General features: G+C 39.3%; 1 protein-coding gene across 3 annotated transcripts; it reads left to right on the top strand.

Annotated features, from left to right (window-relative positions):
• Positions 1 to 4,719: 4,719 nt before the first annotated feature.
• Positions 4,720 to 9,616, top strand: LOC309690653 (nectin-2-like; the record flags this gene model as incomplete). 3 transcript variants are annotated; one of them, XM_082507858.1, is made up of 7 exons in its annotated part: positions 4,720 to 5,025; positions 5,214 to 5,301; positions 5,998 to 6,071; positions 6,719 to 6,868; positions 7,963 to 8,304; positions 8,423 to 8,725; positions 9,519 to 9,616. In XM_082507858.1, the coding sequence occupies exons 4-7, from the start codon at positions 6,754 to 6,756 to the stop codon at positions 9,614 to 9,616; spliced, it is 858 nt and encodes a 285-aa protein (XP_082363984.1). In that variant the 5' UTR covers positions 4,720 to 5,025; positions 5,214 to 5,301; positions 5,998 to 6,071; positions 6,719 to 6,753. The 3 variants fall into 3 exon arrangements, with proteins under 3 accessions (XP_082363984.1, XP_082363985.1, XP_082363986.1); XM_082507859.1 differs by lacking the exon at positions 5,214 to 5,301; XM_082507860.1 differs by lacking the exons at positions 4,720 to 5,025; positions 5,214 to 5,301; positions 5,998 to 6,071 and having other exon boundaries at positions 6,656 to 6,868.
• Between the last annotated feature and the right edge of the window lie 9,411 nt (positions 9,617 to 19,027).

The following is a 19,027-nucleotide window of genomic DNA, read 5'->3' as shown; positions in this document are numbered from 1 at the left end:
TTCGTGGGTAAAGACAAAGTTCCTCTAACATCTCCTCCCATGTCATACTGGACACAACTCAAGATGCTGTTCTCTTTGTTCTCTTTGAACTTTAAATTAAACTTGCGCTTCATCTTAATTAGTCAATCATGTGCTTAATTATTATGTGCTACTGAGAGCCACAGGTATGATCAAATTTCTTTTATAACAAGAAAAACAACAACAACAACAAAACATGTTGTTGTTTAACTCTACCTCAAAAGACAACACAGGTGTAACAGATGAAATGGTCATAGCTCAATATATGTAGAAAATACTTTTATGAAGAGGTTTCTGTATAAAATTAGTAGTAAATTAATTTAAATTTCTATCTTGACCTTCACTGGAAGTGATTGATCCGGCTTATTGCCACTACCTACTTTTGAGATATTCAGACACTGTTAAATTGCACACACCGTTGTGTAGACCACTTTTATCAGTTGTGCTGAGTGCTAAAAATAATTGTAGGTAACTCGTGATTTATTTTTTCATGGAAAAAAAATCAGCTGATCAACATCAAATATCAGCTTGGTAAGTAAACCCAGGTTTACCTTAACTAGGTACTCACATGAAAGTGGTGGCAATGGCAACATCTGATTCACAGTCACATTGATCGGTGCACCAGAAGCTGAGTGGAGGATTTTAAATATGAACAGTAAACTAGAATACTACAAAGTTATGAACATTTCACACACATGATTCAGGATGCAAGTAAAATTTCTGCTGCAGATAAATCAGAGATGTGAGAGAAAAAACTCCGTACTGTAGTTTAGTGTCAAAAATGCTGGAGCTGCTGTGCTCACAGACAGCTGCATGCTTGAGCTAAAGAGGCTATAATAGCTCTCTTTCATTTCCTCTGATGTGTTCTCATGCAGTTCCTGCATGTCCATGTCTCTGTGTAACTGCATGGTTCATCAGCTTAGAAGTGATCATAGATTGAATTCAGGTTCTCCATATACTGACTCCTCCGCTTGTTATTTTTCCAATGAGCAGTGCGACCCTGTGGTTGATGGAGCTCCAACTATAAAGCTAGAAAGTGCAAAAACAAAACATGAGAGAAATTAGACCAGAGACATGTGAGAGTGTTACAGAGAGTTTTAGAGATGACAGAGATCTTCTGCCCTCCTCTGACTCAGAAGGCATCTCACTGCAGACTGGACCTTGAGTCCGTTTCTTCATCATAATTTTTCTTCAGAGAAAATGCAGTGACCAGTAATAAAACCCCTCATCTTAGTACTGTGGAGGTGTTTTAGGGACATTATAAGATCAGTGTAGGTTCATAAAGAGATTTTAAATCGTACAGTGACCACATGAAATGCAAAACATTTTGAGAATTTGTGGTGTTTTAGCACAACAGTAAAATCTTTGCATATGGTGTGTTTGCTGTAACTCGTTAACATGCCAATGCTGTTTGAAACTATTATGCAAACATGATAACTGTTTTTTCTACTGCATGAAGAAACATACCTCATCAAAAGCACAAAGGGCTGGTTCAGCCCTTGTAGGTTAGCATTAGTTTGCAGTACTGACAGAAGTAGTGAACAAATTGTATGATTTCTTTTATTTTGTTACCTGAAAAAAAACCACACATTTTATTTGTTAACATTATCTTGCAATTTGAATTTTATTTTTTTAAATCGTGTATTAAAGACATCATAGACACAATTTTTTTCAGTATCCAATATCCAAGTCTGTGAGCAGCATGGTATGAGCTCCTCAAACTAAGTTGCATTTAACTATTCTTTTTTATCTGATGCAATTTTAAGATGTTTCAAAACCTAGACATATATTTCCTTATGTACATAAAATAATTGTAGTTTAGAGTAAAGCAACACTTTATATGCAGGCAGACACAATAGAAAATGATCACTGATAAAAAATACTGACAAAAGTTCAACAGCAGGATAGAAAAAAAGCACATTGATGCGTTTATTAGAAAGTTAAAAGTTTTTACTCCCCTGCAGAGGAAGAAAACTAGCATGATCCCACATAGAAGGAATCCAATTGCAGATGGGAGTATATATAAAAAATACTTTGATGAAATGGATTCTGCATAAACAAGCAGCCAATTAATTTTAATTGCTTATTGTTTACTGGAAGTCATTATAACTGTTTTTTTTATTCTACCCAAGTTTGAGGTTCTCACACAGTCAAATTCTATGTAATGCTGTGTAGTCCATCTAGGCCACTTATGATACATGTATAAAGTCCTTCATCCTCAGGTTGAGCACTAAAAATAATTATCTCACTGGGTAACTCGTGATTTATTTTCAGTTTGTAAAATGAAAAATTTGAAGAGGTGTGATTCAGCACAACGGAATATTGGAAAGCAGATCTGCCGTTGCTCCAGGAGATTTGTTTTGCATTTATGTTGGATATGTTGCAAGTCAACGTCACTGAGCCTCCTCTGAACACCAAGATAGACCTGTGGTCTTCTTCAGGCTTCTCTAAAGTTTAAATGGAAAAAATAAATTAAAAACAAGGTATCTATTTAATCTGGATAAAAAGATGATTCACAAACACAAGTGTGCTCTGTACCTGCAAAGACATGGCACATCACTAAAAGCTGAATGAAGAGCAGTGCTGCTTGGTGTGTTGTTCATCTTATGTGGAATGAAACATGAACTTAGGTTGCATACAGTGTTTCAATGTAACAACAAATTGTAATAAATGAAGTAAATAAAGGGCTGTTCTTCATGTTATAAATGAAAATAAAATAACATGCCTTAAAACTGTGGTGGCATAGATTAACACCCTTTACCCACTTCACAGTTGTGACCATGTTGCATACTTAATCAGTATAGTGTCTATAAAAACTTTTGTAGACAATTGTTTTGTTTTATTTTTTATTTTGCTCACACCTAAAGACTAAATGTGACACAGTGCATGCTACAAAATTGCAATTTTACCCTGTCATTAGTGAGTAATAAAAACAACAACAACGCTGGCATGAAATAATGCTTCATCTAAAAAAATAAATAAATCTGCTGTTAAAAATGCTCATCAGAACTCTACTTTTCCTTTTAGAGGCATGTATGAATATTCATTTACAATTGGCTGTTACATTTAAAGATATATAGGTTAGATCAGTAACGGAAGTCCCTTCAACAAGTGGAACTTACAAAGAGTTTCTCTTGGCAATGCAAATGCGTTTGGCGCAGCAGGGCATTCAGATCAGATGAACTAAGTGAACAGCACTACCTGTATTTCTTGTGTGGGTCACCAAGAACAATCTCTCCAACAGGAGATTGAGAGACCAGTGACGGACTGCTAGATCGGCTGTGAAACTGACATGCAGTTGTTCGCACTAAAGGAATACTACCATCATTTCATTGCTACCATATTGCGCCAGCTGTGGTCTCAAGGCTCACCCTGATAACAGACGGTGTTTAGACTGTTCCTTCCTATTATAAGTCCAAGTCCACCTGGGTCGGCTGGAAGACTGTTTACTTAGCCTGGCTGGGCGAAGGATACTCTAACTCAGGACACACATACACGCATACAGATACACATACACTGATACACACTCATCCCCCTCCCTTTCCAAACGCCTTCGATGCGTGTCCCCTCCCGGGCCAGATGGCAGGTCGACTGGATTGGCGCAGACATGCTGCAGGACCGGATGCGCTGTCTACACCGGCTCTCTCTTACACTTTACCCACCTGTTGCTTATGTTGTGTTTCTGTGGTGTATTGACTGTCATGTGCTTTTTGTGCTTGGGTGTTTTTTTTTCTGTTCTCAAACTGTTCTCCCATTAGGAGCTCATTCTCAGTGGAGTTTTTTTTTCTCCTCCTCTCACCTCATGTTGTGTATTTTCATTGTTTTTTCCCTATCAGCCTACCTCTCTGACATGTCTCCCCAATGTGATGTTTTTGTAAAGTATGTCTGGTCAGATGGTTCCTTTGTAAGTGCACATGCCCCATTTACTGGGCTGCCTGCTGTAACCCACAATTTCCTTCGGGATTAATAAAGTATTTCTGATTCTGATTCTGATGAACAAGGATTTGGCCTATTGTGTTTAAAAATACCCAATATTATTTCACTGCTTTTGTTGGAGTGCCACCTTTTGGTACATTTGAGAATTGTTGAGAATTTATTCTTACACAGCAAGTAGAATGGTTGAAGCCAGTTCTATTCACCTTTATTCCTTCCATTTTTAAAAAAATGTTGTTTATTTTCACAGAAATCGCACCACATCTAACCTTCATTTACCATCACCCTGTGTATAAAATAAGTCACATCTTCTGCAGTTCAGTCTCTGGATGTAAAATTCTCTTTCGACTGGGGATAATCTTTGGAGTATCCACTTTTAAACAGACACCATTCTGTAGTTTTATTAGGGTCTGATCAGAGCATGGAGTTGAAAGTGGTTCTGTTAAATTGATTAATAAAGACCATTTAAAACAAACACAAAGCTTACAACGAAACAACAACTTCATATCTTGCAATGGTCAAAAATAACAAGCACATGATTCTGTGAGTCACATGCTGCACTTTTCACTTCATAGACCACGTCAATGGTGTTGCTCTCAATTGCAGTTATACTAAAGTCCAGGTAAATTGCATGACGGCTGGTTTAAATGTAATATTTGAGGCCTTTGTTTTCCATTACTTGCATGGTTTACATATTGGAGCAATGCTTTGTACCTTTGTCCACTGACCTCACTGGTCATTTTCAGGGGTTTACACCAGGGGCGGAGCGTGGGGGTGGCTTATTGGGCTTAAGCCCGGGTTGTTTTGTCAGAAGCCCGGGGTCTTTTGGAGTGTAATTTTTTCATAGTTAGATGCCTGGCTGACAACTGTATAAAACAAAAAGTACACACAATATTCGAAGCACATAGTGCACACTGTGGGAATTTACGACTGTGCGTGAATCCCCCCTGATATTGGTATGATCCGAGCTCAGGCACTAAGCGACTGAGCGAGGGGGCGGGGCAGCTGCTGCCTGTGAGTGCGCTGTTGGAGAAACGGAGCCAGCCATACTAAGGAGAGCTTAAGTTTGACCAGGTACCAAAGCAAATCATTCGTACTGTACAAATAATGTAAATATGACGGTGAATCATGAAAGATTGATATCAAACTGATCACTTGACCCATATTACGTTACTTGCTCTTCAAGTGAATCAACAAATGGCGAAATGAAAAGCCGAACAAATGCGAGTCTTAGCTTAGGTGTGTTTATTTCATATTTTCAGTTCTTACCCTCCCCGACTAAATTGGTTTCAGTTATGTACTGAAATATAAGAATGGACATTAGAGGCTTCTTTCAAAGAAAAAACTCAGGTAAATGTTATTTTATATATTATGCTTTGTATGTTGTTCAGTATATTTCTATGCAAAACAAGAGGGATTTCAGTACACAGCAGGATATTCACATTTGTAACCAGATATTTACATACACTTTAGGGAGAAAACATAAAACATTTTTACTGTACAACATCAATTTAGAGTAAACTTTTGTTTTAGATAAATATTGAAATATATTTTGAATTAGTTAAATGTCAGAATAAAGAGAGACAGAGCTGTCTATTTTTATCACTTTCATCAAATGTAGGAGTACATATACACTAAGTTTATTGTTAATAATTAAGAAAACTCCAGACGATTCCATTCTGAGCTGAAGAAGCTTCTGATAGGTTAGTAGAGTCCATGTGAGTAAATTGGTGGCACACCTGTGGATGCATATAAGGCAAAACACAGAGCCTGTTTCTGTGACATGGGAAAATCAAGAGATGTCAACCAAAACACCAGGAAAAGAACTGTGGAGCTGCATAAGTGTGGCTCAGTTTGAATACAATTTGGTGCCATTTACAATTAAGAAATAGAGACAGTTTCTCTCTTTACTCTTAAAGTTAACAAATATGTTTTTTATATTTATCAATCTAAAAAAATAAACATTTAGTCTGATTTGATGTTACAATTAAAAAAGTGTTTTTATCTGAAGAGTTTGTAAATATCTGTATATTTGATGATTGTCAGCACAAAGAGAGAGAGAGAGGAACAGAGAGGGAGAGAGAGGAGAATGAGGACAGAACAGAGATGAACAAGAGCAGGTGAGACACACATGTTAGTCAAATGGTTGTTTACCAAAAGTATCACCGTATCATAGGTCCTCATGTATCTCGTACCTAGTGTTTCTTTTTAGGTTTGTTATTTTTCAAATTCTGTATTTATTAAGTTATGCAGGCTTGTTTGCACAACAAGGCTAAATAAGTATATAAACTTTTCTCAGTCTAAATAGTGTACTTTGGTAGAATTAAAAAAAATAAGTGTAGTGCAGGTCTATGATGATTTTTAGTGCTAGTATCATCTAGTTCTGATTCTGGTTCTGTCTTGGTTAAATCCCAAGTAGTCCTGACTTTGAACTGTTGTAGTCCTGTTTTAATTCTGGATCAGTTCTGGGTCTGGTTGAATTGGGGTTTAGTCCTCATGTCTTGATACAGCCCTGACCTTGTTCTGCCTTGCTGCTTAATTAAAAAAACTAGTTTAAGGTGTCCTGCACATGTGATATATATATATTTTTGAGCAAAAGTCAAAACAGAGCCAATTAATCTTTCAGTCATTTCTAGCCCCCCCCCCCCCCCAAAAAAAAAATAAATCCCACATGCATACTACTCTTTTGGGCTAAGCCCCTGGCTCCGCCTCTGGTTTACACGAATATGTATTTCGTTTACCGACCTAACAACGTTTTTTTCCCCAGACTTTGGAACGTTCTTATAACTTTAAGATTTGCGGATGGATGAAGCTGCCTTCTTTTGTGCCAATTACTGCCACCGTTTCCCTTTACGATGTGACTCCATGACACGTATGCTTCTGATGATAGTGCTTCTGATGAGTACAGACGCTGAAGGTACGTGGATTATCCTTTATTGCTGTTGCTTTGGTCGAAGGTAGAATAGAAAATGTCTTACATCTCTTATTTTAAATAAGAAGAAAACCCCTTTTTTTTTAGTGAGCTGCCCGCGATCACCTTCGTTTTGGTATTTAATTTCTTCACTGTAGGTGATCACTTCGAGTTTCTACGCTAAACATCAATTGTAAATTATTATGTTTTAAAAATGTTTTTAAAAAATGTAAAAGTGTAGGATTGAGAGTCGTGTTTTGTTTTTATAACCCACTCCTGGCTAAGTACTCATCAGTAACTGTTTTTGATATGGGCGAGACGGACGGTTGCCCAGGGCGGCATCACGGGCATCGGCAAAAAAGTTGCTCGTACTCTGCCCCGACATCATGCCAGCGCATTTTGAGGATGGCATAGACACTGATCGGTGTTCTTACGGCCATTTGCTGGGAATAAGGGCGCCCTCCGTTTGCGAGGCGCGCCCGCTGCTTGCGACACAGGGAGGAGAGGACGGGGATTCTCTGGCTGACTGGAGCAGCATCTAATAACCAACTCGCAAAATAAAAACAAAACAACAAACACGAAAACACCAGACATCATGATACAGACTTATAATTTGCACCGATGTTTTTTTTTCGAAATTCTATACGCGAAAAGTGAGCGCGAGAGCCCTCGGTGCGCCTTCTTGCTGCTGCAGTCAAAGTAAACTTTATTGTCATCTCCGCTACATACAGTCCAGTATATAGAGAGACGAGACGACGAGGCTTCAGTTACACCAGTGCAAATAAACAAACAATAAATATAAGAAGAGTAAGAAAATAAATATTCACTTTAGGACTCGGGGTAAAGGGATCAATAACAATTTAAAATTTATAATTTACAGTTTGATGATTTAAAGTTTCACACACAACCTGTCGACAGGGGAGGGCTGCTTCCAAATAGAGCACATTTCATTCATAATGGGAGGGAGGTATTATCCATGATTGTCCTTATTTTGCACATCTGCCTCTCAGACACCACCCTTAACCCCCCACCCCCACCCCAACACACACACACACACACATACATTATTCATTAAATTTTTGTGTGAATGCTCTTTACAGCTCTCCGGGTGATTGGTGGAAATGTGAAAGTGGTTCAAGGAGGTACCGCTATGTTATCGTGTTATGTCATGGATACCAATGATGACCTGACACAGATTACCTGGCAGAGGAGGACGAGAGAAAAACCTCACAATGACAATTTTCTAACTATCCTACCCAGAGATGGACCACAGTTTGTCAGTGAACGTGATGATCGATTTAAATATATTGGGAATTTTAATGACAAAAATGCAACTCTCCAGTTATCCAATGTTGCCCTGAAGGATGAAGGCAGCTACACGTGCATCTTCACCTTGTTTCCCAGTGGAAATCAGAAGACAGAAATACCTCTAAACTTGCTTGGTATACTAAACTTTTGTTTATCTTTATTTTAAAATACTCTTGTGTTTGTATGTGAGAAACAGTTATTGTCACCATCTGTCTTGCATGTTCATTTAAATTAGTGCTGTAACTCTCCTAGTGCCTCCTTTCACAAGCATCAAGGACAATCTTCCCACTTTGGGCACAGAAGAGGTTTTATTTGCTACCTGCACGGCTGCTGGATCGAAGCCTCCTGCAGAGGTGAGGTGGCTCACTGGTGCTTTGGGAGACAAAGTGAGGACGACAACAAATTCCACACAGTATGACAATGGCACGACTACCACAGTCAGCTCTCTGTTTGGTGTTCCTATGAGAGAGATTAATGGTCACCAGGTCCAGTGTGTCATCAGTGGTGACTTCCTGTCTAAAGTTGAAAGTCTGCCCTTCACTATACAGATCTACTGTGAGTATCAGTTGCTGATGTAGTTTATTTATTTATTTTTTTTATCCATGGTTGATGCATTTGTTATATTTTTTCTTGGAAATCTCTGAAAATTAGCCAGTGGACGCATCAGTCGCAATGCATGAACAGACTCAAGCGCAGGACTCTGTTAGTGAAACAGTTGTACAGTTTATTTATAACAGACAGAATACCTAGGACACTACTAAGGGACTGATAGATATAATCTGTTGCTGAATTCTGAAAACGCTAAAAGCTTTATGTGTAGTAAAGACAAAACATTCCATGTACCAAACTTTGGTTCGACTCCTTACATAATTAAATAAAACAGAGGCAGTGTTACTTTGATGTTTGACAAAACCCTCAAGGAAATGACTAAAACTAAGAAAGTGGACCTAAATGTTTGTTACTGGAAAGAGGATCAAGTCCTATCCAGATACTTTGTTTTGTTTTTCCTCTTTATTCTCGAGTGTGTGCTTTTTTGTTTTTTTAAATGAATGGGAGTGAAACATCCCAAATCTCATGACTTTGCCTCCTGTTTGTCACATTGTAGCATGTTGTCACAATAGATGGGAAAATTCTTTCTGAAAGACAAAAACATCTAGACTGATTAAAAAAAAGACCATTGTTATTGCTAAAGACTGAATCATGGCCTGAACCACACAACATCAGCCTCAGTCCCAAAAGTTTGTCGAGTTTGGATTCAAGATGTAGGAAACATTGGCGAAACATTATTTTCATGTTATTACTGTGTCCTCAGTTCAGGATTAACACAGCTGTCTTTCTGCTCTTGCAGTCTCTCCCACAGAAGTGAACATCAGAGCAAAATCTGAGGACTCATTTGAGTGTGTGACAGAAGCCAATCCAAGTGCAAATTTTACATGGAGCAGGTAAAGTAGCTTGAATAACAGTTTCAGCTGAAACATTCATTTCATTGGTTCTTTTTGTTTGTCTCAAGTGACCTGTGCTGAGCCATGAAAAAAAAAGGAGCGGTATAGAGTGTTTTTATATGGTTAACAAAGTTTGTGAGGTTTTGTTCATATATAATTTCTCAAATTTCATTCCCAGTAGTCCTATCTGAACTACCATAGCCAGTGGCGTGTCTAGAAAATTTTTGTTGGGGGGGCCAGGTAGGGGCACAGATTTGGAGAAGGGTGGCAGATTTAATTGGCAGATAATGTTTTAAAAAAAAATTCTACCAACCCTTAACCATAATTCAATAATCCTATAAACCTAATAACCAAATGCACTTTTAACTCTTATTAGAATGAGATTTTAACCACTACGGTGCAAAGTTTTTAGATACTGCGTTGATAAAGTACAAGAGATACAATCAGTGCTTTGTCAGTGTTTACTCAGCAGTCAAGGACAGCAATATTTGCATAGTATTTTTACTGACATATAGTGCACATATGTTTTGGGCAAAAACATTTTTGAAAATTAAAATACGAACATTTGTAACAAACAATTGACAAATTAGCCAATGCCAATGCAAAACTTTATCTGCCTGTTAAAAAAAGAAGATAATCTTCTCACAAACTGGTGTTTGATTTTGAAACAGGAAAAAAGTGGGGAAACAACTGAAAAGACTAACATTTGAATGAAACCTGAAAGCAAGTAAATACTTTCTATGCTGCCTTATCGTAAACTTTGGTAATATTGATAAAGAACAACACTGGCTGATGATAAAATACAGTCAGCTGGCATGGTGACACTGCCAGTATTAACCTGCAGGGCTGGACTGGGACAAAAAAATTGGGCATTTTTACTACAGACCGACCCACCAGGTAGTAAAGCCATAAAGACTTTGACTGAAAACAAACCCTGTTGTGACAGTGATGTACAGTCTTGTTGGTATATGTATGATTTCTATACATTTTACGTCAGATAAAAACTTTGGTTGTAAGATTTAGATAATTATTTAATAAAAACTAGGTATTTTAAATGAGAATAAGAAAGAAAAGTATTTCTTTGTGCCCACCTTTCCCTGTTAATGCCCTACCTGGCCCCCTGGCAAAACTTTGCTAGACCCGACCCTGCACAGTTACCAGCTGTCTGCTACATAAAAAAGGATCCTGGTGTTATTTGTCTCTCAGAAACAGTTCATAACTTCCCTTCAACTCATTCATGTCACCTAAAAGGTAAACCTGTTTCTCCATCACCTGTTCAGCTCTGATGGTTCAGTAAGGACATCTCCTGGTTTCATCTTCATGTTTCCCTCTCACCACATATCTAAACAGACATCATGACCAGCAGCTTTACAGCTGTGGCTCCAGCAAACATCAGCTGATACTAGAAATTAATATTAAATACATTCTAACAACAGCCGATCAAGCTTAAACGTGCTGCTGTTGTTTAGCGCAACATCTGCTGGTTTCCTCTTTCTGGCGCAAAGTGGGCGATAAACAAGAGAGAAAAGCCGATCAGCTGATCATTGATCAGTTTCATGATTGAAGTAGCAACAGGAGAGGGAGGGGGAGAGAATGAGAGAAGAGGCAGCTGTGCAGCATAAAGACAGAATAAATCCAGCTTTGTGTCTTTTTTCCATTCTAGCTAAAGTCCGGGACAAACTGCGTCTCTTCTCAGCTCAATACGAAACGTGTAATATTTTCTCTGAATGAGGGACCATTCCATTTTTTTAAGGAGCCGTTGGCAACTCTACTAACCTTATGAATAAAATAAAGTTCACTATCAGTAACATCATAGCACCCACCCAGCTGTATAAAAACTCCGTCAAACTGGCTAGAACGCAGTATGAGTTATTGCAACTGACAGTAAAAAGTCAGCAACATGAAAATAAACTCCACCTAAACTTGGTTTATATCTGACCCAGATAGACTGCAGGTCATAACTTCTTACCTGAAGTTCAGTTCACCTGACACTCGGACTGGTGGCTGCTTCGGGTCTCTCCTCCTGCCTCCCCTTCCCTCATCCACCTGTTGCCTCTGTGGAAGCCCCGTCATAGCCACCACCAAACAACGGAGTTATTTCTACACATCGACCTGCATCTGGCCAATCCACCACCTCTCATTGTTCATGCCATTACAAAAAAAATAAAAAATAAGTCACTGGGGATATGCCCGGTATGCCCGATGGCCAGTCCAGCTATGTTAACCTGCAACCAAATCTGCAGCTCCATACAGCAATGTTACGACTTAGATTATATCTTATAACGCATAACTCTTATGTTAGCTGCCCTCAGTAGCATACTGTCTGAAATATTCCACAGCTGCAATAATTCTTTAAGTGTTATTTTTTTCCTTGGTATTCTAATTTCACCGAAGTTTACTAAACTCAACAAACTTGATATTACTTACCGGGACATTTATTCTGTCCTCATTTTCTTTCACCGAAAAATTGTTTCCTGCAGTGCCATCTTTCGCGCTTGGCTCTCCTACCTTTGCTAACATGATGCGCATAGCGCAGAAGCGATGCTGCATTCACTTACACTCGGATATCTGAGCGTCACCGTGAAAACATAATCGGACATTTGATATTTGATTGAATTTTATTGTTTTGCCTTTGGGGTGGCACCTGGGGTGGCCAGTCTGGTTTGGGGGGTGGCCTGTGCCCCCCCAGGCCACCCCGCTGGACACGCCATTGTTACCGGGCCACGATCACCGGGGACCCGTTTTTCCAGCACACACGCCCGATACCACGTGACAACAAATACGTCATTTCCTGTTGACTAAAAAAAAAAAAAGCACCCTCTCACGGTCCTAGGGACCAAAAAATTGTCCCGCCCGATCAGCGGGCGAAGCCGCTGCTGCACGCCGGAAATGAGGCTTCATTTCCCGCAGGTCTATCTAAGCAGCCCGCTGTTTTCCAGCCCGGGGTCAAATGTGGAGCAAGGGCGCCACCCGGTGGACAAATAAAAAAATTACAACTCTAAGGCCCGTCCTGCAAAATGAAAATGAACGCTAAACATCAACGATCCCTTTGACCGTAATTAATTTGCAGTGAAAAATAGCGTTTATAATGGGTTTCAATGGGGCACAAATCGACCACTAAGCACAATAGTGTAAGTTTGTCTGTAGCTTAGCCACTGAAGCTAATTGAAGGAAGTCAGACTTGAATTTTGAAATAAAATCATATCAAACTTTTTTTTTGGAGAATTTGGCTATAGTCCATTCAACACTGTGCAAATGGCATGTAATCAAAATTTGAAAATAGCCACAAATCGACCCAAGACCCTCCAGGGGTTTTAAGTACACGCAATATTTTCACTCTCACATTTTACTCTGTACTGGAAGACTTGTTCATTTTCAAGATTCATTCATCCATCCATTTTCTTCCACTTTATCCGTTGCCGGGTCGCGGGGGCAGCAGCCCAAGCAGAGAAGCCCAGACCTCTCTCTCTAAATGTCAGCTTTTTCTTTACGTAAAGACTGGGGTCTATAACATATCAGCTCGTTTCTTATTTATTAAAGAACATGCCTGACACCAGGCTTTTGAGTTAACGGCTCCATTCGATCTCTGCAAGTATTTTTAAGTATTTTTAGGTTCTTTCCAGCAGGATTTGTGGCTAGTTCTGGAGCTTGACCCTAAAAGATTTCAGTGTGTCGGTGCTTCTGCTTTCCCTGTTGTCCTTCTCTTCCGTCTTTATTTCTGTTTCTGTCAAATTTAAAAACAACTGCACTCTGAAATACACACTCTTTGCAAGATGTTGTCTAAACTAGTGGTTGGAAGGCATATTTGTGTTTGGTCTCTGATGGTTTATTTACACTTTTTGCAGGCCACGCCCACGGACTACAGCGCCATGATGAGCAACAAAGCCAAGAAGTCTATTGACTTCCTTCTGATGCAGGACACCGCCCCGACGATAGCCACGGACGTGTCACTGCAGTACCGCCTCGACATCGTCTTCTGCCAAACGGTCACCTACACATATTTTAATTATTGTATGTCTGAGCTGATGCGTTTATCCTGGAGTGACTCAGAGTGAAGGAGAAGGCCAAGAAGAAGTGTAAATATCATAGAAGCAAGGAGTTCAGAGCTCTACGACTTAGTGTCTTTATGGTATTTATGTGTGTAATGGAGACCAGGGGTTCCATTACCCTTACTTGTATTTTTATTAATTGACTGACTGATTTGTATTTAAAAACCGTAATGAAGAAAAACACACACTGGTTGATTGTGATTCTTTATTAGGCTTTTTGGGTTGTTATTTAAGTGACTCGTTAAAGGTGAAGAGACAGGGGGACTGGCCATCCTACCTGTGTCAGGAAAAGAACCTGTGTTAGAGCTGTTCACATTTAATCATTTGTCTGTAACCTAAATTAGTTGTATATGTAAAAAGAGAAGTGTTAACAGTACTCACTTTGTAAAGAGTAAAAGCAGCTCAATCACCTGCTTATGAGCTCCTGGAGAAAACCAATGTGCCAGGCTAGGGGAGTGTGTGTTGGAGTGATTTTGTTAAAAGTTGTCATTATTGTGCTTGGACCTTGTCTTGAACTGTATGTTCAGATATTTTCTGTTCCTCCCCCACATGTAGGATGTTGGGGATGTTACTAGCTATAGTTTTCAACTGCAGGCACAATCTATGTAAGATTCTGGTTTCCTTATTTGGTAAGGAATGTTCACTTCCTGCCCTTTATGGGCTCACCATGTAAATGGTGGACTGTTAGAGAGGTTAAGCCATATACGAGGTTGAGGGGAGATGACCCTTTTATGACTAGAGATGCGGTTAAAACGTTTGTAAGCAGGAAGTCACGTATACAGACACACATACACTCTCTCTCACTCACACACACACACACACACACACACACACACACACACACACACACACACACACAGTGCCTTAGCTTTTACCACACAACATATGGGGTTTACAATGGGCGGTTGTGTAACTGTTTTCATTCAATAAAAGGCTGCGAGTGGAGGCTGGAGTTGGAGTTGTCTGAGTTTGGGTGTAGAGCTTGCAACTCTGAGAATCCGACCAGGCTTCCCCTGCACAAGTAAAAACCAATCGAACTCTGATTGTCTTACTTTGTTCTGAGTCAGCGAGGGCTGAAACCTAACTGTGTGGTTAAGGTGTTTTAATGCAGCGGTCTCCAACCGCCGGGCCACGGACCGTCGTTTGGTCGAGAGATGAGGCTCGGGTGTGAAATGTATGGTTTTCAGAGTTTTTATCGTTTTTTATCGTTATTTTGTTATCGTTTTTATCGTTAACTCTGTTTTCCTGGGTCTTTCACGTGTGTTATGAATAAATCTTCTTTTTTTCCGGTATCGGTACTAGTTTTATTTTGTTGTATTTATCTGTGACACCTTAAAGGCCGGTCCGTGAAAATATTGTCGGGCATAAACCGGTCCGTGGCGCAAAAAAGGTTGGGGACCGCTGTTTTAATGTATATAGAAGAGACTGAAGTTTATATGTTATGGAGTTATTTATAGGACTTGTTACAAATCTTCATATGTCTATGATGTGTTGTTATATTGTAGTGGTTTTCTTATGGGGAGGGTTTTGTTTTCCTTTGGTTTGCTGACCCCCAGACTTGGTCTATTCCAGATGCTCACCTGAATCAGGTAGAGTATAACAGGAAGCCATTTGCTTTTCAGAAGGGTTGGATTCTTTGCTGTATCACCATGTGTTCTCATTAATAAAGTACATTTTACTCCAGTCTCGTGCTATTTTAGTGGAAGTGACCCATGACCGTCGGCCAAAACTGACAATATGACTATTAAAAGTCTGAGTAATACTGTAATTTTCTGCTGCTCATTCCTGTGCAATATCCCATCTGACCTCCCGTCATATTTCTTTTCAAGATTTTCTTATTTAATCACTAGTGTACATATATTTATAGATACATATATATATATATATTTAGTCATCTTTTCTCTTTTACCACGTCTTTTATTATTTTGCTCTTTACTATTTTTCTATTTTTTATTTTATTTTATTATATTTTATTATATTTTCTTCTACTGTACCATGCTGCTGAGTGACTGCTGCTCGTCAAACACATTTCATTGCAATGTTGACCCTGTGCTAACTTGCATATGACAAATAAAACTGAAAACTGATAAAACTGAAAACAGTAAAGGCAAAGGGAACACATCAAGTAAGGATTTCACACTCCCACTCACAACGGCACTTTCAAAGCATAAAGCCAAATGCTTCAAAATTTCATTTTGAAGCATTTTAAAAATGAATGTGTTTGAGTTTCATTGCTCCAAAGCAATGTTTTCATATAAGCAAGATAACCAGTTTGCAACCATGTAAGTACAGTCCTCTATTGTGAACAGACGTGTTGGCAATCTGTCTGCGTTTATAAATTAGACAACAGTTATTTGCAGATCTTCATCAATCTGCCTGAGAGTGATTGCAGTCAGTCTGAGTTGGACTGCAACTGTTTTGAGTCAGGTTGCCTCCAAGGAGGCAGTTTATTATTTTCCTTTCCTAGTTGGACAGATGGCTGTTGTTTTGTTTTTACTGTAGTGTGCTGGGCCATTAATGGCTCAGGGGCTGCAGCGTATCCGCGCCAACACCTAAGGCCAACGTGGAATCACTGGTCAGACTAACATAAAGAAAGAATCTGTTAAATTACACATTTGTATTCATTAAGTCACAGACAATGAAAACAAGCAGAAATCAAGATGTAATATTTTTATAATTTTATTGATGTTAAATTAAAGTCCCAGCTTAGTTATGTTATCAGTGCAAGTCACTTCAATCTGTATAGCACCAAAGGAAACAATGGTGTTTTCAAGGTGCTTCACACTGTAAGGTAACAACTTACAGTATTAAAAAGAAAACCCCAAAAGAACAAACCCCTCTGAGCAAGCACGAGGCGACAGTGGGAAGGAAAAACTGCCTTTTAAGAGGAAGAAACCTTCGACAGAACCAGGCTCAGGGCGGGGTGGCCATCTGCCGCGACCATTCCTGGGGATTTCAAAAATGACTTGATCTGATCTAAATGTAAAACTAGCTCATTTAAAGTGTCCAGTGAGTTTTAGAAAATATTTTGCTGTTGATATCACGATGTCACTATAAAGTGGAAACTTTGTTTCTTCCCTTACACCTCCCAAAAAATGCCCGCACCGATGAGAAGCACTTAGATATGCAACTTGGTTCTGTGAATATCTTTCTTTTGAAAGTTTTAACAATATCTTCATCAAGATCTTGGAAGTTTAATTGCCAGAATGTCACCAAAGATGCATGCTTCCATCTTTTACAGAGGGATTTGAAAACCCTCTCGCTGAGTTTCTTGAACTTCTCTGGTGGGATTTTGTCGTATCTGGCCCTGATTTCAGTCCAGATTTTCATGGTAAGCCGGTTGGAGATAGCTTCAGCACTTTCAATGCTGAAGACTGTGCCTGATTTTTTTGCAACCTGGGAAATCAGTCCTTCCACAAAGATTTCCACTGAAAATCTGCATCTTTCTTTCTTTTCATATGATTCCAGTCTATCAGTAACTGTTACTGCCAACAGGTGTTCTTGGAATACTGAAGTAGTTATGATATTAAATATTGGTTGTTCCATTAAATTCATTGAATCCTCCTCCCCACTCCTCCCCATTTTCAATGATATTAGTGACAATTTATGTAATTTGTCACAAATATCAGTGAAAATCGCATTAGCAATGCAGTCAAAATAATTCTGCACTTTTCGGTCTAAATGCAAATCCATCCCCTTGAATTTGTCCAAGAGTAGATCCAACAAACGTTTTTGGTGAGAATGAGGGCACTTTAAAAGTTTACCAAGCTTTGAAAGCACAGCCTGAATTAATGTCTCTAACCATCTTTCAAAGTCTAAGGTTTTTTCAGGTGGCTCACAGTCTACAGAAGATCTGTGATGCTGTATCTTTTTATATGACTCCGTTTGACTTACGTTTGTTAACGGTGGGATGCTGGCTTCATGTTCAACACAGGATTTCTGCTGCTGGGGATCTGGAATTGGATTGTTTTCTGCTTTTGCAGCACTGTGTTGGTCAGCATTTTGACAGCTTTCTTCTGTGTTAGCTGTTTCTTGGCTGTTAGCATCTATATTCTGTGCTGTATCAAACTCCTGCTCAGCAGAATCGTCCAAAGATTTCACACGTGACAAAACCGTTTTGCCAGTAGTGGTGTGGACAGAACAGTTTTCATGTACAGGGGAGTTCTGGGAAGACCTCAGCGGTGATACTGCTACTGACTGTGCACACAGGTCCATTACGTCCTCTACAAAACCTACAAGCCGCTTAGCGGTGAAGCAATCCGGATAGCCTGAGATAAGCTCTCCCCACTGCTTGATCGAAAAACTACTGAATAAGTTATTCAAGAGGGATACCAAAGCATGTACTGAATTATCCCCATTGGTCTGAACTGTTTCATCATTTGTCATTGTGTTACAGTTCGAGCTTGCCATTTCACTTTTTTGTTTTTTATGTCTAAAATGTTGTTTTGTGTTAAACTCCGTGTTTGAACGTTTAAAGCGCTGCTGTCCCGCTGTGTGAATGCGTTTCAACTGAACAGCCAGGTCTATATATAAGGTCGGTTTAAGGTTTCTTTGTAACGTCACCTGACGTTTCTTTGTAACGTCACCAGTCAAAGGACTGGCCCGCCCCGTCATAACGAAAGGGGCGGGACAAATCTGTTGCTTAGCAACTGAAAAAAAGGCACACCGCGCTGAATGCTACATCCGGCCTGCGACGGTACACCGCCTCCGCACCACCGTTTAAACATGAAGTGTGGATGTTAGAAGATCCCAAATATGGTGAGCTACTGGGAAATTACTCACGTTTTTGTTCTTGAGAGTGAGCGATAATAAGCGACATTTTATTGAGAAATTACAGTAGTCTGTCTACAAAAACTACAAAAATGACCTAAATAAGACAGAAGTACACATTCATTTTTATCGTTTTGTCAACAACAGGGCGCATGAGGTTTGTTCAGTATTTGTTGTGTCTACAAGGCTCAGGCGCCCCCATGAAGTGTCTTATTTGTATAGTTGAAAGCATTATAAAGGAACGCAAAACTAAATTACATATAATTATAATTCTTGGCACTTTCTGGTGTGTGTGAGTTAGTGTTTCTCTTTTATGATTTGTGGGTCCAGCATCAAATTTAGAATCCTTCCCATCACACATGAGGTCTTGAATAATCATCTTATTTTAAAGACCTCGTAGTTTGATAGTTTGCTCTCAGACTGTGGGCTTCCTTGTGGTTTTTAGGATATTTAGAAGTAGAAGGGGATCATCCTTCTGTGGAACCAGCTCCCAGTTTGAATGCAGGAGACGGACACTATCTCTACTTTTAAGATTAAGTTTCAAAGTTACCTTTTTGCCAACGCATATAGCTAGGGCTGAATCAGGTGACCATGAA

This window comes from Aulonocara stuartgranti, assembly GCF_965226115.1.
Source record: "Aulonocara stuartgranti genome assembly, chromosome: 16".
Classification (NCBI taxonomy): domain Eukaryota; kingdom Metazoa; phylum Chordata; class Actinopteri; order Cichliformes; family Cichlidae; genus Aulonocara; species Aulonocara stuartgranti.
The sequence above is the reverse complement of the archived record's forward strand: the minus strand, read 5'-3'. Positions and strand labels throughout refer to the sequence as shown.